The following is a 27446-nucleotide window of genomic DNA, read 5'->3' as shown; positions in this document are numbered from 1 at the left end:
TCCCGAGGAAGGCGGTTCCCACTCTGGGATAGTTCGGACAGAAAATGATTTTTTTTTTTGTCCGAACTACAGTGAACCTTCGTTATTATGACCATGGTCGTTCCCGAAAATTTTGGTCATAACGCGGAATTGTCATATTAACGGGGGGATTTGTAGAGGTTTTTACTGCGTTGTTCCCCAGGAGTATGGTCGTAAAACGCGTATGTCAGATTATCGGGGGTCATATTAACGAGGGTTCACTGTATACCACAATGGAACCGCCTTCCTTCACCCTTCTCCGGTCTTCAATTTTTTTTTTTTTTTTCATTTGTATTCATTTGCTGAAACCACATTCGCCACTCTTAAACCATGGCTCGACGACTTGACCACAAAAACTCCAATCAACATCATCATCATCATCAACGTTTATCAATATGACATAATATGATGCCGGTCTACGCATCAACACACCGACGTACGTCTACCGTGGACCTCTTCACCCTTCTGGAACCTACATAGACACAGCATCACGCGAGGAATCACTCACGCCATGTAGCAGTCACACTGGTCAACGAACTTCAGTTTCGTTTTCGCGCACCACATGGCCGTCGCCACAGTTTCGAAATTACAAGCAGACGACGGTTTTGTACGCGCACATCCATTATCAGGGCTAATGATTTTCCAAGGTCGCTCGGCTGACGCATTTCCCTTGCAGTTCGTCTGGGCCGGTCTCCCGACCCGTGGACTTTGTGACCTTCCTTCGGTTTGTTTTATTCAGCAGTTTGTTCAGCGGCTGGCAGCCATCATCTTGCAACCGTATCTATGTTTCGAGGTTCCGATGGGTCACGTGCAGAATGCAGTGAAGGTTCGATTCGGGTGGAAACGTTCAACCTCGATGGAATCAAGATGGAGCCGTGCAAAAAGGGGTGTTAGTTGTCGAGGTCAAAGGGTATTGGGCACAAACTTGCGGATATTGTTCGTCGTGTGTGGAGAGGGTGGTGTTGGTGGTGGTTGTGTGTACGAAATGAAAATCGGGAAAACTGTTCGTTGTTTACGGTACATACCATGCCATGCATGAATCGGCGCTGGAGATGGGACATTGTAAGCTTCGTATCCATCCTCGAGCTGGAACAGGAAGAAATAGACGAAAATTCAATGCATGGAATTAAGGCGACGACAGGATTAGGAAGGACATTCATACGCGTCGAGATCGATGTCCTGGGGCCATGGTTCTGCTCTCTCCATCAGACACTTCTTCCTCTGCAGAGACTTCTTGTATGTCTCTGTGCGTCATTGAGAGGGGGTGGGGTGTATCCTCTGTCAGGAAAGACATTCATCGGAAGAAGTGGTTAAGACTGAAACATCATTTGGAAGAGCACTTCTGGCAGAATTGCTTTAGTGTTCCCGGTGAACCGGAATGTCCTTCTTTTTTGCGTTACGTTTTCTTTGCCGACCTTTACAGCTTCTGCATCACGTACCCAGGACGGCTCAAAGGTGCCCACCTGGGGGTCTGGAGACCGTAGTTCAACCTCACCAGAGATCCCCACGGTACTGGAGTCGGGAAAGGTTCGACATTTGACCCTGGTGGGTACCTTCTGCTGGGTGGTGGTGCAAAGGGCCCGCCGTTGTCGGCCTCACAGAGGTGTGCCCATACAGGTGGGTCCGTCGAGCAAACAAATGTCAGAGGCACGTTTCCCCCCCCCCCCCCACACACACACACAAAAGAAAGCGAAGGGGAAAAAAATATTCGAAGCCTACCTTATACACTATAAAAACAGCACTTCACCTTATAGCACGCTGTGTGCCAACCATTGCCACGAATGATAGTATTATCGCTTCTGATTCGAAGAGAGAGGGGGGGGGGCGTACGCCTTTTTGTGACAATTACCATATAAGTATCCAAATTGCCACAAAAAGGCGTACGCCCTCCTCTCTTTTCGAATCAGGAGCGATAGCCCTATCATTCGCGGCAATGGTTGGTGGGCAGCGTGCCATGCGGTGAAGTTCTGTTTTTAGAATGTAGAAAAACTAGGGAAAGACAGTTGTGTTAGTCAGCCCTCAGTTCATTGACTTACCAAGAGGTATAATATTCCTCTCCTTCTCTCCCTTACCCCTGTAGGTTGTGTGGCATGTGATCGTCGTTCAGGTTCAATGACGTCACTATAGTGTATACCATAGTGTATACCTCCGTACTTCTGTCAAATAAAATGTTGGTGTTTGATGAATCAATTGGTGCTTGTGTTGCGTAGTTTCGTCCCCTCATTTAATTGTGCGCTCGAGGTTGAATACGATGGGCCCTAAGGCTTACGTTAGCCTTGTGGATGTCTACGTACAGAACGTCGTAACATGCCTCGTATCTCACGGCAACAGCTGACAAGCCGCTCCGTATATGACTCGGACTCCGCATCCCCTTTCGAAATACTCACGCCATCTTTCTCCAGGTGTTGCACGTCTGACGTCCCGCTGCGTCTTATTCCGTCTTGTTATCCACATATACAATTATCCAAGACGCCTCGAGTCATGATCTCGTCGTCACAAACCCAGCCGTGAATCCGCGTCGTATGCGTGAAAAAGCAACTTTGTTTCGAGAAAGGCAGTCAGACTTCACCTCTGGCACCCTGTGGAGATGAGCGCTCCCGGACGGGGTTCAGATAGCTCGGAGGGTGACGTACATCAGGAGAGACGGGTGAGAAGCCGCCACGTCTGAGGCCAAAAAAAAGCTAAAAATAATTACGTAGCAGCGGCTTTCAAAATTTGGAAAGGCAACATTGTATTGATGTGCGGGAAGCAGACGACAGAGTAGCTGGGAAACCAAAGCGGGTTTTTGCTACCGCGGCGCTTTTTGTATTAATAAGAATTTTTGTGTTATACTTTCTATAAAATGCTAATTTTACGTTGTCCTTATTTCGCGCAATATTTCGTGAAGTGCAGATATGTTAAGCAGCACTGTCTGAGCACACATGGTAAGACTTGGCGCTGCGGCTTGAAGGCACCGTCTTCTATACATTTTGTAGAACATGTAATATATACGTGCATAATTATGAAATTAACATCCCTGCACAGCAACGGTAGTTTGACTAGTCGTTTCTACAAAAAATACGCGCTATAAAGCTTCTAGCTTATAACAAATCCCCGAAGTGGCTCTATATCAAATTTTATAAAATTAACTCAAAGTTAGGAAAGCCTAGTTGTATTTCTGTGTAGGCATACGCAATGCAGCAGTGCGGTGTACAAATAGACAGTCGTACACCCTCACCACACATGCACATAGGCTGACCCACCGTATGCGTAAAAATCTACTCCCAATTACTGTTATTGAACAACGTCGTCCAAAAATTACGTTTAATTAATTAATCAATTGCTGAAAATAAATTTGTGTCCAAATCGTCGCAGATGTGTCAGGGATACAGTGAACCCTCGTTAATATGACCCCCGATAATCTGACATACGCGCTTTACGAGTCCAGTGTTGTACGTAGCGCCGCTACTAGTAACGGCGCTACCGTATCCGTTACTTTTTTCGGTAGCGGAGTAGAGATCGCGCTACTTTTTTAAACTGGTAACGAAAGAAGTACTTCCGCTACAAATTTGCGGTAGCGCAATCTTTGAGCGCTACCGCTATTTTCCGAGCTGGGGTTCCCGACAACTCGACTTCGACCAATCATCAAACCTCCGCTCTGCCTGACTGTAAACTGGAAAACACCCTTATGGGTGTAAATGGCTTGTCCTATAACTGACACCTCTTTTTACACCGTACATGGTCTGGATCACCCTTTTTAGAGGGTGTATTCCGTGTAAATCACCCCTGGAAAGGGCGCTTTTCTTTGAAAATGCCCTCTTTTGCACCCTTTAAATACCCTTTTAGGAGGGTGTAAGATCGTCAAACACCCTCCTAAAAAGGTGTATAAAGGGTGCAAAAGACGGCATTTTCAAGGAAAAGCACCCTTTCAAAGGGCGTTTTACACGGGATACACCCTCTAAAAAGGGTGTTCCAGACCATACGGTGTAAAAAGAGGAGTCAATTATAGGACAAGCGATTTACACCCATAAGGGTGTTTTTCAGTTTACAGTGCTGCCTTCGATCAAGCTGCCCGATATCACAACTCATTCTGGAAAGACCGGGCAAGTAGCCGAAAGGAGGGCACAGAGGCCGTTATCTTACAGAGAGGATGTGTCCTCCACGTGTTCCCTATTTTGGGATGAACCTTCTTGAAGATATGGTGCATTGTCTGCAAACTGACGTCACTCCATTCTGGAGCCGTCATCGCTAGCTATGAGTCATGACATTCCACGTGACATTGCACCACGTACGCTCAGGTGCTTGACAGTTGCCAGTTTCTTGTCCGCTGCGATGGGGGGGCCATGGCCTGCTACAGTACAAAACAGTAGCGTGGTGTTCAGATGTCTACTATGCGCCTCCGTGGGAAAGCTTTATCTGTGCGTCAAGGAAGTCAACGTCCACTTTGAAATAGCACACCATGGTATGTTTACTAACTTCTCGTTCCGGGCAATCCGAGTTCTTTTTGTGACAAAGCTGCTGAGCCTTTTATCGGTAGACTTGCTTTGTGCTTTATTTGCTTTAGAGGAAGAGAAAAAGATATGCAGGATACCGAGTAGGCTTTAGTAAATCTGTAAAAAAAACGGTTTTCAAAATTTTAGCCTTCAGGCAACCTACGTGTAACCTCCATTGGACGTCGATTTATTATTTTGAGATATTGTTTTATTTTATTATTTTAAGACGTTTGAAGTACGTCATCAACGATACTATTTGTTTCTTTCCTAAAAAGTAGCGCATGAAGTATCGCCTTACTTTTTACGGGTAACGGTAGCGGTATTCCGCTACTTTTAGGTACGTGTAACGATATCGGGATTTCGTTACTTTTTGCTCAGGTAGCGCGCATCGGTATTGCGCTACCTTTTTCGGGTAGCGGGTACAACACTGTTTACGACCATACTCCACTGTACCATACTGTTTACTCCTGGGGAACAATGCAGTGAAACCTCTGCAAAATCCCCCTCCCCCCGTTAATATGACAATTCCGCATTATGACAAAATTTTTTTAGGAACGACCATGGTCATAATAACCAGGGTTCACTGTACTGGAAAGAGTTAAATTTCAGATTGTATAGGTTAGCAAGGTATACCAATGCCAGAATAACACAGTACCAAAATAACCCAATCCGTCGGATCCCCCGAACCAGAAGCACGTTCTTCCTATACGAAAAATGCTACGAAAAAAAAAAGTTCAGGAATGGTCACGTGTTACTCCGGTCCACAACCAACTCAACGGAAGAATCACACTCATGTATAACAGATCCGCAGATACTGTTCTGGTTGTTTACGCACGCGCGGACGGTTAAAGAATAGACAGTATAGACGATAGAATAGACCGAAAGAATAGACGGTAAAGAATATGCATATAGTGATAAATAGACTATAACGACAGGGTCTCTCGATTGCAGGGTGTTGCCGAGATACAACACTTATATTGATAACACACGCGTAGGGTTGCCACCTTTCGGAGTGAAAAATACCGGCTGAGGGAGAGGAGGTGGAATACAGGGAAAGGAGGAAAGGCTCGTGGGAAAGGGAAAGTGGGTGAGGAACGTTCTAGCTGGCTCGACACAACCACTGCTCTTGTCCCCTTTGAACGCAAGACGTAATGAATAACAATGGTAATAATAATAACAATGAATAATCGTAATAATGAATAACTAAGAAAACGACTGGTGACTGCGGAGTCAGGTCTGTGCTCCAGATTTATTCAATCTGTAGTGGAATGTTGAAGGGAAAACCCCGTAAAAGCCCTTATGAAAGGTCTTGAGCCACAAATACCGGCAAAAGGCTGCCGGTATCACCTTCTTACCGGCAACCGGCAGACCGCGCAAATAACCGGCCGTGCCGGTATAATACCGGCCTGGTGGCAACCCTACACACGCGTCGTCTTTCGGAAAGTTGTTTTGTGTGCCTGCTTCTGTTTTTGTGCGTTATTTATTGCTTCTTCTAAGCGTCTATTAACCCTGCAACCTTGTTGTTGTTGTTTATCCTTTTCGTTCTTCTCACCCCCTTTGCTTCCTCTTATACTGGCTTCCTGACCTTGCTCCGTGCCTCGAGATCTTTATTCGGTGTTTATTTATTGATATTTATTTAACATATTATATTGATATTCATTCACGTGTTCTGCGGGTCCAGCTCACTTAGTATCCATGCCCGTACGTCGATGTTGCTGCTTTTTGTTGTGTTTCCACAAAGATATATTTCTCATACATTTCCATCCCTGTTTTATATTGTCTCTTTTTTACTTTCGGTATTGCCCCTTTTAGCCAGTATATATAGTTCGAAGATCCTGGTATGGGTTTTTATACGTCAAGAATATCAGTGCATAATTACCATGGTGCCCCACATATCGCAAACGAAGAGATAGTCAAATATCCTGTACAGAATGTCCTCCGGACATTTCTTGAACATTTGCGGATTCACCGCAATATAATGTGGATGTTTTTTTAATGTTTTCTTTTATTTTCCAATTTTAGTTTTTCATTTTAATTACTGGATTACGATAAACGGTAATATCACTCCGTTCCAATGCCAACACAGCCGTATTTACAGACCAACAAGACCTACAGTGGAGATACCCCGCTCTTCTGAACATATTGCGTACAGTATCAATAAAAAAAAAAATATATATATATATATATATAGCTGAAATGAAAATTGAAACACGGACTACGAAGGTACGGGAAGTAAGAAAAAAGGGATAATTTATTTACATTTAAGATACTTGGAATGCTAAAAGGGTTGTGTACGTTACGGCGGAAGCTCCGCCTTCGTCAGGACAAAAAGTAAATATATATATATATATATATATATGTATACACATTTAAGAGAAACATGAGAGCATTGCCGACCTTTGTACCGCCCAGCGAGTCGCGGAATTCGAAACAGACTCCTCAGTGTCATTGCGCCATGTGAGCCCACGTTTTTTTCCAGGCCACCGTAGGACCTATTTCCATATTCAGTCCTAACTTCTAACCTTGTCTCGAAAGAAACGCATATATTTGCGGATGAATAACAAACTCAATACTCCCACGCGTACCGACTATCCTTGACTTTACTGACCAAGAGCGAGGGAGGCTCCTCCCCCAAATGGCGCGCCAATAGGAGGACTCGGGAGGCGGAGCGCTGCGGCCTCCGCTCTTGCCTAATAGATGGTGCATCGGTAGCGCTCGGCTCGGGATATGTGAGCCGCTGTCGTCTGCTTCTTCCGGTAGAGCTACGACCTTGAAGCCTCTGCTCTCGCGTAAGAGATGGCGCAACATTGGCGCTCGGTAAGGGCACGTGTGGTCACCATAACTTTGAGCCTCGACCTTGAGACTGGCCGGTAACCTAAATTCCGATGACGCGGCGATAGCAAACCATAATGCGTAGTTTTGACGATTATGCTTCATGGATATGTTATTACATTGCCAAATTTGTGGCCAGTTCGACGTTTCGCTCCCCTCTTTCGCGTAAACATTGTCTTAGCTCATGAAAAATGAAAGAAATATTTGTTCTACTCCTCGCACTGAAATAAATCATTTAAAATAATTGTACTGTGTGTTTCTTTTTTTCTTTTTGTAAGTAGTTACGCAAGTATGTAAAAAGGACAGAAATGTTGCTGCTTGTTCTACTCCTCGCACTGAAATAAATAATTTAAAATAATTGTACCTCTGTATGCAATAGGGGGATAAGTCGAAAAATCCTAAAATGAGAAAAGGGGCCTGATATGATTGTCCGTCCCATTGACACACATGCATTTCCCGTTTTTTTTACCATGCTGTAGCGGGCCAACAAATCGCAATAAGGTCCTAAGTTTTCATTGGCAGGTGCATACTGGTATGTAGATGTCATTGCAACAAAAATAGTAAAAAGAGGATAAGTCGACTTGCATACAGAGGTTCAATTGTGCTGTGTGTTTCTTTTCACGTTTTTTTTTTTCTTTTTGTAAGTAGTTACGCAAGTATACTGCGTAGTTTTGACAATCACGCTTCATGAATGTGTCATTATTACATTACTAAATTTTTTGGCCAGTTCGACATTTCGCTCCGCTCTTATGCGTGAACATTGCCTCAGCTAATGGAAAAGGAAAGAAATGTTGCTGCTTTTGTTCTACTCCTCGCACTGAAATAAATCATTTAAAATAATTGTACTGTGCGACTCTTTTTTTTTAAGTAGTTACGCGAGTATGTAAAAGGGAAAGAAATGTTGCTGCTTGTTCTACTCCTCGCACTGAAGTGAATCATTTACAATTGTACTGTTTGTATGTCTTTTTCTTTCTTTTTGTAAGTAGTTACAGAACTATGTAAAAAGGAAAGAAATGTTGCTGCTTGTTCTACTCCTCACACTGAACTAAATCCTTTGAAATAATTATACTCTGTTTCTTTTTTTTCCTCTTTTTGTAAGTAGTTACGGAAGAAAATAATTGTACTGTGTGTGTGTGTGTGTCTTTTTTTTCTTTTTGTCAGTAGTTATGAAAGAAAATAATTGTACACTGCGTGTGTGCTTCCTTTTTGTAAGGGTTCCGGGACATTTGATCGAACGTCGTTTGGTCGAAAGCTGTTTGATCGAACGCGAGACATTTGGTCGAAAGGCATTTGATCAAACACCGTTTGATCGAGACGGCAGCAGTCGTTCGATCGATTCTTTTATTCGTTCACTTGGAGCGTTGATGAAACAAAAAAGAAGAAAACAACAAAAGAAAGCTTCAGTTCTAAATGCTGTTATCCCAAGGAATATTTCACTCTGTGTCATCCGCTCACCCATAAACACATTTCTCATCCTAATCCACTTTTTCGCATCCAGAAGGCGATCCGATGATGTGCTTTTTTTTTTTGCTATTTATTTGCATTTGCTGAAACTGCGTTTGCAGGAACTTTGAAAGTAAAATTAGACGTCTAGCTCCGCTCTCATATCCTCGTGGCTGATACTGTCTCAGCGTATTGCTAAAAGTACGCCCAAACATTTCATTTGGTAAAATGCTCCGCAAACTGGGACAATTTTTTCCTACGCCCACGCTAACGTGAGGCATGTGGTTCGCTGCGTTTTTCCAACATATCTGCAGGAAATATGCAGAAGGTATCAGGGTCTTGGGGAATTGCTTCTTAATCTTGTCACGTTGTCTGTGTGTTCTGTTTCATGACCGCTGCCGTTTCGGTCAAACGGTGTTCGATTAAATGGCTTTCGTCCAAATGCTCCGCGACAGCTTTCGACCAAACGACGTTCGATCCCGGAATCCCTTACAAAAACGAAACATTTTCTTCCGTAACTACTTACAAAACGAAAAAGACACACACAGTACAATTATTTCAAATGATTTATTTCAGTGCGAGGAGTAGAACAAGAAGCAACATTTCTTTCCCTTTTACATACTCGCGTAACTACTTAAAAAAAAAGAGTCGCACAGTACAATTATTTTAAATGATTTATTTCAGTGCGAGGAGTAGAACAAAAGCAGCAACATTTCTTTCCTTTTCCATTAGCTGAGGCAATGTTCACGCATAAGAGCGGAGCGAAATGTCGAACTTGCCAAAAAATTTAGTAATGTAATAATGACACATTCATGAAGCGTGATCGTCAAAACTACGCAGTATACTTGCGTAACTACTTACAAAAAGAAAAAAAAACGTGAAAAGAAACACACAGCACAATTGAACCTCTGTATGCAAGTCGACTTATCCTCTTTTTACTATTTTTGTTGCAATGACATCTACATACCAGTATGCACCTGCCAATGAAAACTTAGGACCTTATTGCGATTTGTTGGCCCGCTACAGCATGGTAAAAAAAACGGGAAATGCATGTGTGTCAATGGGACGGACAATCATATCAGGCCCCTTTTCTCATTTTAGGATTTTTCGACTTATCCCCCTATTGCATACAGAGGTACAATTATTTTAAATTATTTATTTCAGTGCGAGGAGTAGAACAAGCAGCAACATTTCTGTCCTTTTTACATACTTGCGTAACTACTTACAAAAAGAAAAAAAGAAACACACAGTACAATTATTTTAAATGATTTATTTCAGTGCGAGGAGTAGAACAAATATTTCTTTCATTTTTCATGAGCTAAGACAATGTTTACGCGAAAGAGGGGAGCGAAACGTCGAACTGGCCACAAATTTGGCAATGTAATAACATATCCATGAAGCATAATCGTCAAAACTACGCATTATGGTTTGCTATCGCCGCGTCATCGGAATTTAGGTTACCGGCCAGTCTCAAGGTCGAGGCTCAAAGTTATGGTGACCACACGTGCCCTTACCGAGCGCCAATGTTGCGCCATCTCTTACGCGAGAGCAGAGGCTTCAAGGTCGTAGCTCTACCGGAAGAAGCAGACGACAGCGGCTCACATATCCCGAGCCGAGCGCTACCGATGCACCATCTATTAGGCAAGAGCGGAGGCCGCAGCGCTCCGCCTCCCGAGTCCTCCTATTGGCGCGCCATTTGGGGGAGGAGCCTCCCTCGCTCTTGGTCAGCAAAGTCAAGGATAGTCCGCGTACCTGCACGTCAGCCTGCACGTCATTCCGAAGTAACATCTCAACTCACAACTCAATCCATGCACGACGGACCTTTCAACACCTTCCCGTCAAATCACGCTCGTGCGTCATGACACCTTCACTGATTCACCATTTTCATATAGAAACTCGTCATGTGTACGTGCGTACACCAACCAATGCAGACGTACAAATCTCCCAAGAGGATCGGCGAAACTCCCGACATCCAAACCTACATTCCACCGATCGCGGGGGCATCCCCTGCAGGGAGGCCCAAAAAACACGGTACGCGTTAATACATATTCAAACAGGTGCCCAGTGCTAATTTCTTCTCCGTAACCTGGCGCTTTCAAAGGTCACTCATGAAAGGGCGAAGTTCCTTGAGTAGAGTTTACTGAGGAAATAAGATTCGTATGTCGTACACGGTCAGGGTTACACGCCGACGAGTTAGGGGGTTCTTCTGAAGGGGTTTTTTTTTCTAAGGAGTGGGTCCAGTAGGAGGTCGAAAGGGGTTCATTATGTGTCGACAGAAATCGAGAGGGGGGTCGTCTGTAAAGCAGGACGCTCCGCATAGTTTGAAGGTTTTATCGTTGTTTGTTTGTTTGATAAGGGGTAAAGGGAAGGTTAGTTATGACGTCTGCGGAAGTTGGGTATGTCTGCACTCTTTAAAAAAAGGGTGTACTTTAACTCCTTTTTTTTTTCACATATATAACACCCTTTTGGAGAGTACAATCACGCTCAAAAGGGTGTCTCCTCACTCCCTCAAGGGAGTAGCATAACACCTTTCTCCCTACTGGAGAGTAATACCTCTGTCAGACAGGCACATATACGGCCCTTAAAGTTACGGCATTAAGGAATGGCCGTAAGTTACGTACGGCCCTAAGCTCTGGGGAGCTGCCAGACGGTATCCGTGAAGGCATTTTGTCGCTGATGTCCACGTCGATAAACAAGTCTGTGAACGTTGAATGTAATGTAGCGAAATCACGCTTTTTCTTACTGAAAGTACACGAAAACAACGTTTTGTTCGTATTTTCAAAATACAACAGCAAACTATATTTGCTTTTAAGTGCTTTGGATATTTTTTTGAGTGGCGTCTGACTTTTTGGATGCAGACGACACGGTGCGATGCTGCGTGCAGTGGTTCGAGGGTGTAACTACAAACGTAGCACTTGTACAGATGGGATAAAAAGCGAAGCAAAGTGCAGAAACGCCAGAAAAACGCGGGAAAAAAAGATGACAATATGTATTACGTCGGGTAAAAGGCATTTTATTTCGAATTGAATTAAACGTGCTAAATCCTGTTTATGGTGTGCTTGGTAACGAGGCTTGAGCAGTTTCGATGGAATGCCGTAGACTGTCTTGTGGGAACGCCGTTGCCCTTCTACTTCGGTTTTGTCACAAAGGCCGTATGGTTGACCGTCTGGCAGGAAGTTAATGACAGTATGCATTTACGGCCGTGACCGTTAAGGCCGTATATGTGCCCGTCTGACAGGGGTATAATATTATTCTCCGGCAGGGAGAAGGTGTTATGCTACTCTCTTGACGGAGTGAGGAGACACCCTTTTGAGCGTAATTGTACTCTCTAAAAGGGTGCTATATATGTGGTAAAAAAATGAGTTAAAGTACACCCTTCTTTTTAAGAGTGTGGACTGCGCGGTGTTTTGAAAACGTGGAAGCTTTGGTGCGCTGGAATGTCAATGTATGGATAGTTATATCGATCTGATATATGGCCCCTTTGATGAGAGGGAGGTTAATAAGGTGTCTTCTGCTCTAGACTTAGACAAACACTAGGATATCAGTCCTGAAAACTAAGGAGTCTTGACGCCCTTGTATCTTATTTATATCTCTATTCGTGATTTTTTTTTTCTTTCGTGTTTTATTTCATTTGTATTGACTTCATACTTTTGCTCTGACAACAATAAATAAATATATTTTTAAGAAAAGCAGATGACACGCATAATGATAACCACGAGACTAGGAACAGCAAAACGGACAACACACTCAATGTTTAAAACCTAACCATCCTTTCATAGACGACATGTACTGACTTTGGGGTATAAATATAAAGAAGAAAGGTGGCAGTGATGATGATGATTACGATGACAATTTGGTATTCCTCGCCGCAAAAGCAACATCGAGTGTATCATTATGAAAATTAAGGAACTCGTTAGGAACATCACAAAGATCACGCTACTGACTCAGTGACCTGTTCCGTTAGCATGAATTGTTCGTTTCGGAGAACTAAAAGAACTGTATCGTCTGCAAAAGCTACTGTAGCAACAGCTAGACTACGGACAACAGTATGACTGCGTACAACATCCGTGATCGCAACCTCCCTCAAGAATGAAGGCTACATCCGTCGAAGTAACTCGATATTCGTTTGATCTGAGTTAGCAGACGTCACCCTCATGAGTGGCAGACGACAAAACTTCGTCTGCTATCATTTTCCTCGTCTGCTTGTCTCGATTCTTGCAGATGATTGCCAACTGCTGTGTGTTACATAATGTGCTTCGTAACCGTGATGCTCTTTTTGTTCTCCGTATTACGTCTTAAGTATCTTTGTGACGTGATGTGAGGAAGTAACCTTCTTCTCTTTGACGTTTGGCGGCGTTCCGATCGCTATGATGTCGTCTGCTTGTCTTATACTGTCGTCAGAATGTACACAAGTTGTGACAGCTACAGGAGGGTCTGCAGACGTGACAGCTTTATAATTCTACATAATGTGCACTGTGCACGTGATTATCAACGTATAAACCGTTTCGATGAGATTGTGGTGTTTTTGGTCACTGGATTGAAGTTATGCCGCAGGTATTTATCATGACCGTGAGATTGCGGATTTTCTTCATTCACAGTAACCGCATCCGCATCCTACTTGAAATAGGTGGCCGCGCGGATATTGAGTATATCAACACGCTTATATAGGATGATTGCATTCGCAGGGATACAATTCATACGACGAAAATATCACGTGACAAATGTGTTTGCTTCTGAGCACAAACATTGTTCCATTCCATTAATGCCAGTTAAACGCACAGCAGTGCAACGCATGACTCAATATTAAGACGAGCTTTTTTTTTTTCGAGTTTCATGTTAGCACCGCGAAGCAGCCGTGGCTATGAGCACCGTGCAGACGTGGACAGATCGAGAGATGACAGCAGGAAAGAGTGGAGGACATGGGGGGGTTAGTACGCCTTCTGGGCCGACTTCAGGGGAACTGGGCCGACATTCGTTTGGAAAGTCTGCCGGAACACGCTATTTTAGATTCGCTGAATATACTCTCAATTATGCCTCCACCATGGTGAGTCCTGGAGACACCTCAGAACATGATGGCTGCCTCTAAAGACGAAGAGGATAGCGGATAAAGAGGAAGACGATAAAGACGCAGGCACGTCATGTCATTCTTCCGGATTCAACCCAAAAACAATGTCAGTTCCTGATGCCGATTCCTATAAGCCAGACATTTTGAGCCTCACATCCTCTTCCGCATCACCAGAAGACTGTCAACACTGAAACAAAAAACAAAACAAAAACAAAAAATCCCGTAATTCAAAGTCAACGCATCTCGCCGAGTTATAAATATCTCCCTCATGAATGCACTTTTTCTCCGCACATATCAACATCTACGACGAACATTGTGGAAAAACAAACAACAAAAAGGATGAAAGATCCCTCGGTAAAAGACGCATATATGCATATCACATGTACACACACACACACACACACATCTCGCTTCTCTTTCAGTTCCTGCTGTATTACCATTCCCATAGGACTATATTTTTTCCTTCACTAAACGGGGCACAGAAGTCACGACAGCCAATGAGCTTCCCCAGCGGACCTCCTCGCCACCTTGAACTCCCCCCTTCCTCGGATGGGGTGGTCAGCCCTCGCTTTACCGAAATGGTGATTGACCCCCCCCCCTCTTCTCAAGTTCACCCCCCCTTTCTGAAGAAAAAAAAAAAGAAAAGGTTGGAAAGAGTGTGATGGCTTGACCGTTCCAATAATACCATTATAGCCAGACCTATAAAAAGGCCTTGGCCATGGTTATTGACCGGTAGACTTGAGTCGTCGGACATTGTGTGTGCTTGGAAAGACGGATTCGTCAAAGGGACTTACTATTTACTCCAGTGTGTGCGTTCTGAAGGCCTTTGGCTTCGAGTGGAAAACCATGCGGGTAAGGAATACGAGAGACTTTTGCGAGATTTATCGATTGACGCGAAAATTTGTTACATTTAAAGAATGTTATAGCACGTTCTAGTTCCTTAGCATACGATCCAGGAGTAACTGTAACTACACTTCAGCGAGGTAGCCTTGCCTTATAGCAGTAACATTGCAGGTCCGATGTTATCCGATCTTGTTTTTTTTTTGTGAAGCATCATCTGCTGTTGTGACCCTAGCTTGCTAAAGTTTTTGGAAAGCGTGTGGATATGGGATAGGTTCGTTGTTTCACAGATATCGCGGTTACAGTCTTAACAGTAACGGTGCTTCCGTTAACTAGAGTGCAAAAGTAACTGTAGTCGACGGATTGAGTAGTTAGGTTGCATTTACTTTCAAGTTGCTGGGATGAGTAGAAGGATGGAGTAGATTAATGCGTTTTTCGCAAGAATAGTATAGACTACTTGAAGAAGATTACTAGACTTCTAAGCATGGACCACGGCTTTAGAACCACTATACACTGTAGCATGTACGTTCAGACATACGACTGTAATCGTCGCATGCATAGAAAGGAGATTATTTGTACACTGTAGCTATATCTCCGTATACTTTTGATTGGCATTTGATTAACATCTTGATATCCTGACATTGGTCTTGAGAGACATCGACACTGATCTCTTTCGAATATTTCTTACGTGAGATACTTACGATTAAACGTAAACAAAAAGAGCATTAACTCGTCTCCGATTGCCGTAGTTAATTTAACGCATTATTTATCAAACTCGCGGACCGCGATTGGCATTCACACACGTTTCCTCCTGACAAATAACGTCGCTGTTACTTGTTACTAATACCGATACCTATCTTGCTTAATCGGGTGGCACGACGCGTGAAAAGTTGCATAATGGAGTCACTGGGTGTCTCATAGCTGAAGTCACAGGAGCTATTCCATGTAACTTTTGGCATGCAGACCAAACACACACACACAAAAAACGAAAGCTTCTCGACGATCACGTGACACACTGAGGCATCGTTGACGTCACCGTCACCTACGTAACCGCTCTCCTCTCTTTTCAGCAACCAATATTCCTGTCCGCCCTAGTCCTCAGCCTCCTGGCGGGTGCCCTCGGCGACACCGTCAACCCGGACACCGCCCCCGAGACCAACGTCCACCGTGTCCCGCTGTCAGCCCTTCAGTCATCGGAGTCCGTGTCTTACCACGTCCCAGCCGCTCCACCCCCATCCCACACCCAATCCCATGCCCCATCCCACGCTCCGAGCCACGTCGCTCATCATACGTCCCACGCCTCCCACGCGAGCCATCGAAGTCACGGAAGCCACGCGGGTCATGGCCTCTACGCATCCTCCGCCTCATCCTCATCCTCGAGCTCTCAGCGTCGATTCCCCGCCATCGCCATGCTGTTCCCAACGACGCTAACTCCGTACCAGAACAACCCTCCTCCTCCTCCTCCTGCATCTAGCGTTCATATGCGCGACTCGCACACCGCCAAGTATCAAAACAGCGAACTACCTTACGAAAGCAGACGACCAACATTTTCGAGCGAAGTAGTTCCGCAAGCCGCCGCTAGGCAGCCCCAATCTTACAGCCAGGTGGGTAAGGTGCACCATTTTGGGTCGTACTCGCATCCTCCGGTTGAACCGGTTGAAAAACGACCCCACGAACCAACGTACGACGTGTCTGGAGTTCACGAAGCACCAGGGAGGTTCCTCTTCGATCGCCAGCCAGCACCGGTTGCACCAGAACATGAAAGGCCACGACCTGCCCCCGTGCATCACTCGTACGAGCCACGTGACAAGCAGCAGGTTCACCGCGGTCTCAAGTACGCCGTCAACGACTTAAAGCCGAACCCGTTTCAGCCAGAGAAACCCGAAGAACCTAGAGAGTACGAACCGCGTCCCGTCAAATACAGCAGCATACAGAACGCGGAAGAACTTTTCGGCGCTCCAGGACCTTTCAGGACTGGAAGGCAAGAAATACGTCCAGAAGAGCGACCAGAGTTCGTCCGGGAGGCCCCCAAACAACCGGAACAGCAACCTTATAGATACGGCAGGAACCATCAAGATGGCCGTCTCGAGGAGACGCCCTCCAATGAGAAAGCGACGACGTTTCAAGGTTACCCAATCGGGCTCTTGAACTCCATGAACATACCGAGTGCGGGAGTCAGCAGCAGCGCTACGGGCGGAGGCAGCGCCTCTTCCAGAAGGCGATACAACTTAGTTTACATTCCGGTCGATGTGTTGAAGAAATTGTTGACCGAAGCCGGTTACAAGAAGAAGAAATAGCGGGCGCTGATTGGCGGGGGATGTCACCTGAAAGATGGAGGCCGACAAAGCTGATTAGCCTGCTGAAGTTGTTCTCGAAGGAAGGAAGATTTCGCCAAGCGACCTAGCTTTGTCCTGCGCAGGCGTGATAAGACAGACTGGCCGCGGCGTTTTGCGGATGGGTGGAGAGAAAGTGTTGTCTGCTTCATCGAGATGCTGTGTATACTTGTACAAATAAAGCTACCTACTATGAGATTTCATATTAAAGGTTGTGATATATCGTTCTGTATGGAACGAGGGGATAATACTTTACGGATGATCACTCGCTGATCACAGTTTGGAAGGGGGAAAAAAGCAACAACGATTTCGATTTCCAGAACGCAATGTCAATAATCGACAGTAAGTAAGTAAGTAACAATTTGAACATCTACAACATTCTACACAATCGTGTTTTCTATGAATAGCAAATAATTTACGAACGACATTCACTGCCGCTGCTTCTCAAACAGTGGTATAGCTGCGGGCATCGAAATCCAAAAAGTATTGAGCTCATGGCAAATGTTTTTCTTTACGGACTGCACTAGATCCTGCAAGACATTTTCTCCCAGGAAAGCTTTTTACACCACGGTCCCACGCATCTTCAAGGATTCGCTCGAAACCGAAACTACGCTCACCGCCAGTAGCAGACGACATCTATCTTTGCTCACCTTGCGCGCCTCCTACGTTATCCTCAACCCCAGTCACTGCGCGGCAGTGCATGTGTCGTGTTTCCGCGCTCCATCCCTTGCCTCTCCTACGTGAATGTAATCTCCGCGGTGCGTCGTAGCGTGCCCGCCTTGATAGCGCATCCAATTATCCTCGATCATCGCTAATATCTCATCGCTCTCACCGGTCACTCCCCATCCAGGCGGCACCTCCATATCGCCAGGAGAACCAGACGACCATCTGCTAACCGATCCGCATCGGTTAGGCCTACAGTAGCAGAAGATCAACTATTGTGGTCAAGTGGACTTACGGCTTCCGGAGGTCATGGAGGGTTTTTCCACAGAATCCTGACACGACTACGAGAGGTTAGGCGAATGTTTCAATTCAAGATGCTGCCCAGATGAGAAGAGGTTAGCGGGACTTTTAAGAGCTTCTTAGCTCCGTCGACTGGACGACTTTACTGTGTGCGTTGTCTCGTGATCGGGATTAAGATCCTGAGAATGGGAAGAAGGGAGTGGCGATTTGTGCATGGTCGCAGGCAAGAACCCACTTCGAGCTTCCAGCTTGGAGTATGCAATGGAACCACGCCGACTGAAGGCGAAGAATTGCTTAACGACGGTAAGTTGCTGTCGCCGACACACCAGTTATACTCACTAGGTATCACATTTCCTTAGCGGTGTGAATGTTTGGCCAGAATCCAGCCGTTTCACAAGCAAAGTGCGTTCAGCCGACGCGTAGTTGTTTGAGCTGCTGGTCGATGCACTGCGAACTGCGAAGCTTCCACGCGAATATTTGGCAGCGCAAATCTGTTTTTCGGAGGGTCACGGAGAGTTCGGCTGCGTAGCTAAATATGTAAGAATAGAGGTAAGCAGGGAACACGCTTTATACATGCAGTCATGCACGCTGTAGTTCCCGTATCCACACGGTGACGTTTTCGACGGTCTACTTCGGTTCCGGTTGAGTTCCGGAGCGCAGAAATAACGGTTCGAACCGGTTCACTGGGGATCGTAACGGTTCGGAGCACCGCAGAAAAAGTTGTGTCAACATTCTCTGGTAATATACGCTGGGACGTTTTGACATCAAGCATTGATGCCTGACGTGTTGATGACAACGCAGGGGGAAGTGAGAAAATGTTAGTAAAATAATGACATCTTTTGACGGTCCTACTTTTTGTTGTACCCGTATCGCCACAGGTCTATAACAGCTGGCGAATCAAGGTCGCAAAGAAACGAAAATAAGTTTTCTACTACAAACTTACGAAAATAAAAAAACATGGATAGACAATTTTTATAGCAAAAGAAAATGATTCTTCGCATAGCCAGCACAGCATATTTGCAAGCAACTGATAGGTTTGTTTGAAATGTTGGACACAATGAAAATTTGCAATATGTACCCCCCAGTAGATTATATCCTGCATATAAAAAGCGTTACTTATCAATATCATTGTTCCTTATGCAGAGCTTATCAGTAAGATTACAGAATTAGTACGGTATTTGTCTTCCTCGCGACGTAAACACCCAATTATTAATTAATTAAGTATCTGTCTCCATGTGACGGCTCAGTGGGAAATTCATTTTTCTCGCACAAGCCATATGGCTGCCAAACGCTTCGACATTCCCTTCCACAAATACTTAACCAATACTGAAGTAACAACAATATTATAAATACCACACACTAAAAAAGATGTTCGGGCCTTCTTTATGAACCACTAGTATAGCTACAGCTTGTAAATAGGTATATTTAATATGTGCATGCTCACTTGCTAAAAAAAAAGAAAGAAAGAAACGTTGAACCGTTTGCCGAACCGGTTCCAAGATGGGAAAAAGAAATGTTGATCGGTTTCGGTTCGGGAAAAAAATAGCGGCCCGGATCCGGTTCATGATCTTCAGTATAGATTGAGTAATCTGAGTTGACTCTGTACACAGTCATATAGAAAACATTTCCCAACCGTCTCTGACACACGGTGCGCGTCACGAGGTTGATGACGTCATTGGCGGCTTTTACTGCACGCTGTTTTGGTCGCGACCTACTAGATTATATACAGACCATGACATAATCGATCCACTAGGAGCGCTACACATCGGCCCGCAAGATCTCCATCATGATTGGACGATGGAAATTTGAATTTCGAACGCGCGGAAGCGGACATATACGACCGGACACCGCAGCAGACGACAACAGCTCACACGAAAACGCGTAGATCATGATAATCAATTATTTTATTTTATTTTTATTTTTATTGCATGGTATACCCCAAGGGTCCTAATGGACATTACATGGGGGTGGGAATACAGTGATACTAATTAAGAAAGGAATGTTTGCTATACACAGTTATATACAATGCTAAAGTGTGATAAAGCAGTGTACACAGTGTTACGATACAAAAAATAGCACATAGAATGCGTATAGAAAAAGGTATAAATAGAATAAAACAACAATACAATACAATACAATACATACATTGATGTGAGTGGTGATCATTGTATAAGTGTGATCCGTCAATCATTCCAGTCGATGGCTACTCATCGGCAGCGAGATCTTTATCACGATTGGACAATGGAAATTCGAATTTTTGAACGCGCAGAAGCGGGCGCTGGATTACCGTAGCAGACGACAGCACGACACCGTAGCAGACGACAAGTTGCATTCTTCCGCTGTAACCACACGGCAACTACAGTGCAATAACTTCGTCTTGATTTTCCTCGTTTCGCCTACGCGGACCACAGAGCAGACGCGTCTTGCAGTACAAATTCACACGTTCGTCGCACAGGTGGCAAAAAGCATTGTGCCGTTACCGCGCCTGCGATAATTGGAATATGTCTGGACCGTATGACGCACGTTCCTTTTCGTATGAAAACTACATTAAGAACGTGCGTCGCGTTCAGGGTGATCGCGTCGGAATCTGGCGCTCCAGGATTTCTGGCATAGTTTTGCAGACGACACATTCCTCCTGCGACTTTCGTCTGCTACGATGCCTGCGCTCAAAAGAGGTAACTGCATTTATTTAAGATGTGCACTTTTCTTTTCTTTTTTACTTGTATGGGAGTTTATTCGGTTTCAGTACGGTTTGCAAGTCATTTTCTTTTTTCTTTTTTTTTTTAGAGTGCTGCAAGCTTTCCGCACGGCTCGCGTGTACCGCAGTGAAGAACGCTTTACAGGCGTCCTTATCGTAAGGGTTATGTTTTCTTGACCGTTATTTTCGAGATGGGCATTTTTCAGCGCTTGGGCAGGGCGAGGTCGCTGTGTTATTTTATCACTTCGATGGCATCCAAACCACAACATCAATGAAAAGAGATTTCAAATGCCACTCAAAATGCATGCTGTTCTCTATGCGAAGCTTTTTGCAAGACTTGCAACACACGCCATTTTTGCGTGATATATGAGACGACGTATCGAGGATAAACATTTATTTTATCACTACATATCTTGTTCTTGCGTTACAGATAAGTCTCGACTATATCGCTTAGTGAAACTAGGAAGCTCTTGTTGTTAGTCGAGCGTTCCCATGTTCTGCAGCGCAGCATAGTCCTTCCGTTTATGGCTCAGTGTTTTGTAAACACGTTTACGTAACCCGTGCGCGCCAGGTCTCTGTTGCTATGGAAACAGGTCGCGGTTGAGACCGCGCAGAACCGATTCGACACTTGAGACAGCCAGTTATATACACCGTGTGGTCGTGCGACACACAATCCGGCGCGCAGGGCGCTTGAAACCCAATGCTCTCGATCCTATTGAAATTTCATAGCCGCGCGCGCGGGTAATTCAGCACGGTTTCTATTCAAGAAGCGGCCTGCGTCAGAGTATTCATTTCCTTTGTCTTTTCTTTCTTATGTGGTGCAGGCATAAACAAGGCCCGATCATTTTTCGGAATGACGTATATAGTCCAGGGCTTCCGTAACTCTTCTATACTCTGTGACCCATCCAAAATATAAAATACCCCCTCGATGTCACAAGTTTTTTATTTTTTTTATTTTAGTGCTTGAATCATAATGCACAAAATTGACGCTGAAATTGTATTTCACACTTAAGCGATAGTGAATCAGCTGGGCTGGAAACCATCGCAAAGAGAGATAAGAAAGAAAAAATAAAAAGAAACGCATGCCAGTAGGAATGACTGTTTCTAATGCCTACAGTGAGCTTGTTTGTTAGGGCGCAGTTTGTCGAAACGATCAACGCGGGGTTTAAAAAGAGCAACTCTTAGTATACTCTTATTTCTATGTTGAGCTGTGACCTGTACTTTGTTTTCATCGATGTCACCGTATGTATGTCGTGCCAAAAGAAACGGAGATCCTCGTGGCTTTAAAGGTGCACTGAGGTGATCCCTGGTTATTAGGTTTTTTTTTTTTTTTTTTTTGTAAATTCGATTGCACAGTTATAAAGTTCGATTGCACAGTTCGCACCGCGGAGCGAAAATATTTTGCGTGGCGACTCCTGGTGGACAGCTTGACAGACCTGGCAGGTTTTCGAGCGATGTTAAGTGTCGCCTCGTTGCTCCTTTAATGCCATAGCCAGGGGCGTCTAGCGGCTATCAGCCACATGGGCAGCCAATTGTAGCCACAGAGTGAAATCGTTAGCGGCGACTGGCTGAAGCAGACGACATCCAAACTTTTTTGACCGCATGGCGAAGGAGTCCAAGGAGGCGCCTTCTGTTGGATGTTGGTGTTAGTCCGTGGTCGCATTTATTTATCTCTTCTAGTGACTCCGCAAACACCGAAATGTACACATGGACAAACAAAAAAGGAGAAAATTCACTGGTTAGATCCCTTTAAAAGTTGCGTTTTCATTTTCTTTCTTTTTGTCAACTCGTGCGTATACGAAGAGGGGAGTCAAGTCCTGTAGATCACATAAACAAAATACAGAAGCCGACACTGAAGATTAACTCCTGTACTTTGATACCGAAACCGAAAGCGTTCTTTCGTGGCTCTAATTTCCCTGACTTCCAAAGCAAGCAGCGACCTCTGCCGTCGTCTGCGAAAAAGCGGCGATGTTTCTCGCGTTTCGCGATAGATGGGTCTACTGGCCAGCGGTGTCGTCTGCTTTCTCTCTCCCCGGTTGCGAAAAGCCGGAAAGCCCCGTTTTGTAACCACAGGAAAGGTTGTTTCCGGACACCCTTTATGTTTTGTAGGCTTGACATCTACATCGTTTCGCTCTTTTGAAGCCGTGATCTCATGCTGTACATTCCGTAGTGCTTTTGCGATTGGCAAGGTGTCGCGCGCAAGAATTGGGCCTTCAACAGTCGGCGGTTGACTCGGCAGGATGACTCATACCAAGACAACTCATACCGTGCGAAGTCATACAAAACTCAACTTTTGTTTAGCTGGAAGTGGGGTTGTTTTGGGGAACAGCTCTTCAAACTCAAAACTCAAGTCACGCCGGGAAAGGCCACACCAGGGAAAAAAAAAAAAACTACAGAATTTCGCTTATACTGAAGAAAATGTTCCGAAACGCACTGAAGGATGGTGAAACCGGCACTACAATGGTCATTGAGATAGGGAATTTTGAAAAGAAATCAAATCGAAATTGTCCCCCATTTTCGTCGTCCAGCGGAATACTGCTGCCGCTCGTTGTCCTGGTCTAAAGATGTCCTGGTATTAGTTGTCCTGGTATGCATTGTCTTGGTATGCATTGTCTTTTGCACTCAGTTAGCGGAGCCCCACGTGACTCGACTCTACCACGTGACCTTGCCCGGGCACCGGGCGTGCCGATCTTGGAACGAGTGAAACGGATATCCTCCTTCTTCCTTTTTTTTTTTCACTTCTTTCACTTTCTTCTCTTTGTATTTTTATGCTATACGGTCGTATTGGCACAATGTGTTCAGCAGCGATGTCCCTTGGTTCCTAGAATGGCGTGCCTTACTCCGCAAATTACGACGTCCACGAGTGAGTGTTTTCATTTGCAATCAGATAATCAAATCAACACCTTGATTTCTTCTCTCTCTCTCTCTCTCTCTCTGTGTGTGTGTGTTCTACTTCTGTTTTTTTTTTTTTTTTCTAATTCGCCGTTCAGTGATTACTCCTCGTTCGAATTTTGTTGCTGCGGAAGGGAATTATTTCGGCTCCTATATTCTTCGTCAGTGACGTAACCAGCAATTGTGTGTTTGGAGGGGTGTCTGGGGTGTCGCGACGTAAGTAAATAATAGGGTAGAAGCGATTGTGCAATACAAATGCGCACAATGGGCACTGACGTGTGTCGATCGTTAGGTTATCCCAAAACAAGTGATGATACGATCCGAGCTCATCGGCGAATTCCCGTGACCCTATTCCGCGGAGAAATAGCGCTACGTTTCGAGGGTGTTGGGGGGGGGGGGGGGGAGATGTAACTCTTAAGACAAAGTAGTATAGGTGTAACGTATCCATCAACAAAATAACCACCCCCACAGCTGTGTCACTCGGAAAGGCACGAGCCTGCGAGCGGCCTGTCGCTTCCAAGAAATGCACCTCTACGCGAGTTCTGATCTTCCTTCTCATATTCCCTGTACCGATAACGAACACTGGAAGGTTTTTGATCCCCCCCCACAGCTGTGTCACTCGGAACAGGGCACGAGCCTGCGAGCGGCGATGTCGCTTCCAAGAAATGCACCTCTACCTTCTCATATTCCCTGTACCGACAACGAACGCTGGAAGGTTTTTGATCCCCCTCCCCTCCCCCATTTTCCCTCTTTTCTTTGAAAACCAGTGCCACACAAATGGCGACTCAAAAGCAGAAAGTGCACTGGCGTTGTTTTTGTGAAAAAATAAATAAATAAATAATAATGATAATAATAAATAAATAAATAAAAACTGCGTTTACTCGGGCTTCACGCAATAATTTAAAACAATAAATCGTCATCCTCGTCAGTACGTCATCAGTACACAAGGATAGGTCTGTACAGGCGGTGAAACGTCGACCAACGTCGACATTTTTGTTTTAAGGATATTGCGTCAAGCCGGAGTGAACGCAGTTTTTTTTTTTTTTTTTCTAATCAGTATTCTCCCAGCTGTTGGAGTATTTTGTTCCGCGTCTTTGTACTTCCTTGACCTCGTAATAAATGCTTTTGTATTCGTCCACCCGTGTCGTTGCTAAACGATGGATCTTCAGATGATCGCGTCAGTAGCGTTTTAACAGGTTTATCAGTACAGAAGAGAACCTAGCTTTCACGTAGCAGACAACTTTTTTCTTTCTTTTTTTTCAGGCGTAAAGGTACAACATATGATACACGAATATGTACAACATATACAAGGTAACTACGTGACATGTAAATGCTTATCTTATCCTATATACGTTGTATCATATCGCGCTCAGCGATACGCCGTATCGACCTCCACGTGAGTTGGTCGTGCGCGGTTTAACTCACGCCTTATCAGATGATTGTGATCGCGAGTTAAGTGGCCCAAAATGTCGAGCTATGCCGCTCGCGCAATCTCACGCGATAGGGCCCAGTCACGTGAGGCTCCGCTAACTGATCGAGAAAAGCGAGCCCCCCCGTGTTTAGGGGTGGCCAGTGTTGTCCCGCTTGCGCGCTGTGGTCAGGCGAGATACGGCGGTCAGCTGTTCTCGGCAGACCTGTCTTGCTATATATGGGTGACCCTCGAGCAAAGATTAAAGTTCGTCGCGGAAGTGAAGTGCAAGGTAATTTTTGGTGGCCCTTCTTCGACATTTATGTGTATACATGCCGCTGTTTTTAAAATTATTATGTGACAGTGATTATTATCGCTGGAGGCTCAGTTCGTTTGGCCCTTTTGTAGTACAGTCAAACTCCTTTACAACGAAACTCAGGGGACAGCAAAAAAAAAATCGCAGTAAAGGTATTTTCGTTAAAAAGGATGTCCATTATTGGACCTATAGGGCTCCAGCGGGACCGCAAAAAATTTTGCTGTAGTGGTATTTTCGTTAAAAAGGTGTTCGCTATGAAGGAGTTTGACTGTATTCGTAAATTTGTCGCGTCTGAGAATTGATATTCGATGCGATTTGTAACCGATATTTTCGCGATTTTTTTTTTATTTTGTCTCTTCGTTCCCTTTTTGGTTAACTTTGTCGGTGCTGCGAACATATATATGACAGCATCTCGATGCTTTTCTCTTCTTTTTCTTTTTTTTCTCTCTCGAAACAGTGCTTCGGTTTCAAACATTAGTATCATCAACATAGAATTTTTGCGTACCTTGTTTCCGAACTTACAAAAAAAAAAAAAAAAAATGCCCAGAGGGATGACAGAGACCTTACATAATTTTTGCACGGGTGATGTAAAAACTCCTTGCGCATTTTATTCAGATCGCTCAGGGGGTGTACCTGACAATGAAATTTGTAATTAAAGGCGGAATTAGTAGGATTAGCATAATTGATGATGCAAAAACGAGCGAGTCGAATTAGAAATTATTCGTGAAAGAAAGAAACTATTCGTATTCAGTGTGAACTGTTTTGAAAATCTATATTTAAAAAGTTGAAGTATTACGTTTAGTCTCGCTATTCGTGAGATATACGAGATCATCGGTTGATGGGCCCTGCGTATATGCCGTGTACCCGTATGCTCGTATTGCCCGTGTGGTTCCAGGATACTGCTATCGCGCGCAAGAAACAAACCAACGACCGAAAAAAGAAGAAAAAAAAGATTAAAAGCTCAGAAGCATTTTCGGTGTAATCCACCCGGGGAGGAAATCACAGAGATGATTCGCTTTTGAGATAAGAGACGATAACGAAGAGAGATAACGGTAGTGTGTTCAAACTACTGTCTATACACTTTCTGTAGGACGGTGTTGATAAAATGTATATATAGAGATCTCAACTATACTTTCTAAACAATTTTGAATGGACATGCTATACAAAATTGGCCCGCCACATTCTATAGAAAGTATGTCCAACTAGCAAACAGACATTCTACATTCACTTTAGACAGTGTTTATGTGGTTGAGAGCAGGAGTGTTTTCAAAGTAGCAAAAAAATATGGAAGAATCTGTATTCGCCCGATCTAAACATCCACGAGAGCCAATAAAATACAAGTTTCCAGTAGAAGTCAGCATTCTTCCTTCTGCCTTTTTTTTTTCTTTTTTTCATTTTAACATCTGCCACCACATATTTCATTTTCTCTTGCTGCTTTTCACTTTTGTTGGTTTCCCGAACTTCGAATACCAATCAAGGATGATGTGTTTTAAAAAGCAAAAAGGTCCCAGTACCGCTAAAGGTCCAAAAAGCGCACATGGAAAGGCTTGCATTCTCTCTCTCTCTCTCTCTCTCTCTCTCTCTCTCTCTCACACACACACACACACACACACGCGCGCGCGCGCGCGGGCATCCCACAGCAGTCTTCATTGGAATGCTCCCTGTACCACGGTAAGAGCCAGGATTATATTGGCGAAGTTACCCAATCATGCATGTCTTGAGAACCTCCGCGAATCCGAGAGTCCTGTTCGCCTCTGACCCAAATTGAGCGGGGTGAGGTGTCTAAGATTAATTGAGTTACGCATACAAACAACGCCGAAGTCAGGAATTGCCTGGAGTATTAATTCACCATCAACGTAACGTCCACGTCACTCGCAATAAATGCTCCCTGTAACGTCCCGTCCGGGACTTGATTCGGACGTTTCTTGAAACAGCCGACGCGTCACCATAACCAGTACTGCTTTAACATCTCAGTTGTGAACTCCTCAATATTGGCAACATATCCATTAAAAATTGTACAATGTACACAATAGTGATTCAGTGGGGATTCTATGTACGTATTCTATGGAGAGGGGAAGCCAACTTTTGTAAGGGCGATACCTACATCTCGGGGGCTTTCCTATCTCGTAACTTGTGTATCTCGTATCGCACATCGCCGAGATAACG

At 44.5% G+C, this 27446-nt stretch overlaps 2 protein-coding genes across 5 annotated transcripts in view; both read left to right on the top strand.

Annotated features, from left to right (window-relative positions):
* The first annotated feature begins 4407 nt into the window (after window positions 1–4407).
* LOC135370588 (uncharacterized) lies at window positions 4408–17171 on the top strand. Its single transcript, XM_064604360.1, has 2 exons — window positions 4408–4459; window positions 15741–17171. Exons 1-2 carry the CDS (start codon window positions 4457–4459, stop codon window positions 16965–16967), a joined length of 1230 nt encoding a protein of 409 aa, XP_064460430.1. The 5' UTR covers window positions 4408–4456; the 3' UTR covers window positions 16968–17171.
* Window positions 17172–17687: 516 nt separating this feature from the next.
* The window catches only part of LOC135369934 (polyamine-transporting ATPase 13A3-like), a 46345-nt gene continuing 36586 nt past the window's right edge, over window positions 17688–27446 (top strand). Inside the window, exon 1 of one of the 4 annotated variants that reach the window (XM_064603531.1) lies at window positions 17688–18269. In XM_064603531.1, the coding sequence (XP_064459601.1) occupies window positions 18152–18269 (118 nt within the window). In that variant the 5' untranslated portion in view covers window positions 17688–18151. Of the gene's footprint in view, window positions 18270–20559; window positions 20642–23439; window positions 23528–25189; window positions 25257–27446 lie in introns of those variants that run through there. The other 3 variants (XM_064603537.1, XM_064603535.1, XM_064603534.1) reach the window with 3 other exon arrangements.

Source organism: Ornithodoros turicata, chromosome 10 (genome assembly GCF_037126465.1).
Source record: "Ornithodoros turicata isolate Travis chromosome 10, ASM3712646v1, whole genome shotgun sequence".
NCBI lineage: Eukaryota > Metazoa > Arthropoda > Arachnida > Ixodida > Argasidae > Ornithodoros > Ornithodoros turicata.
This window is presented reverse-complemented; position numbering and strand designations above follow the sequence as displayed.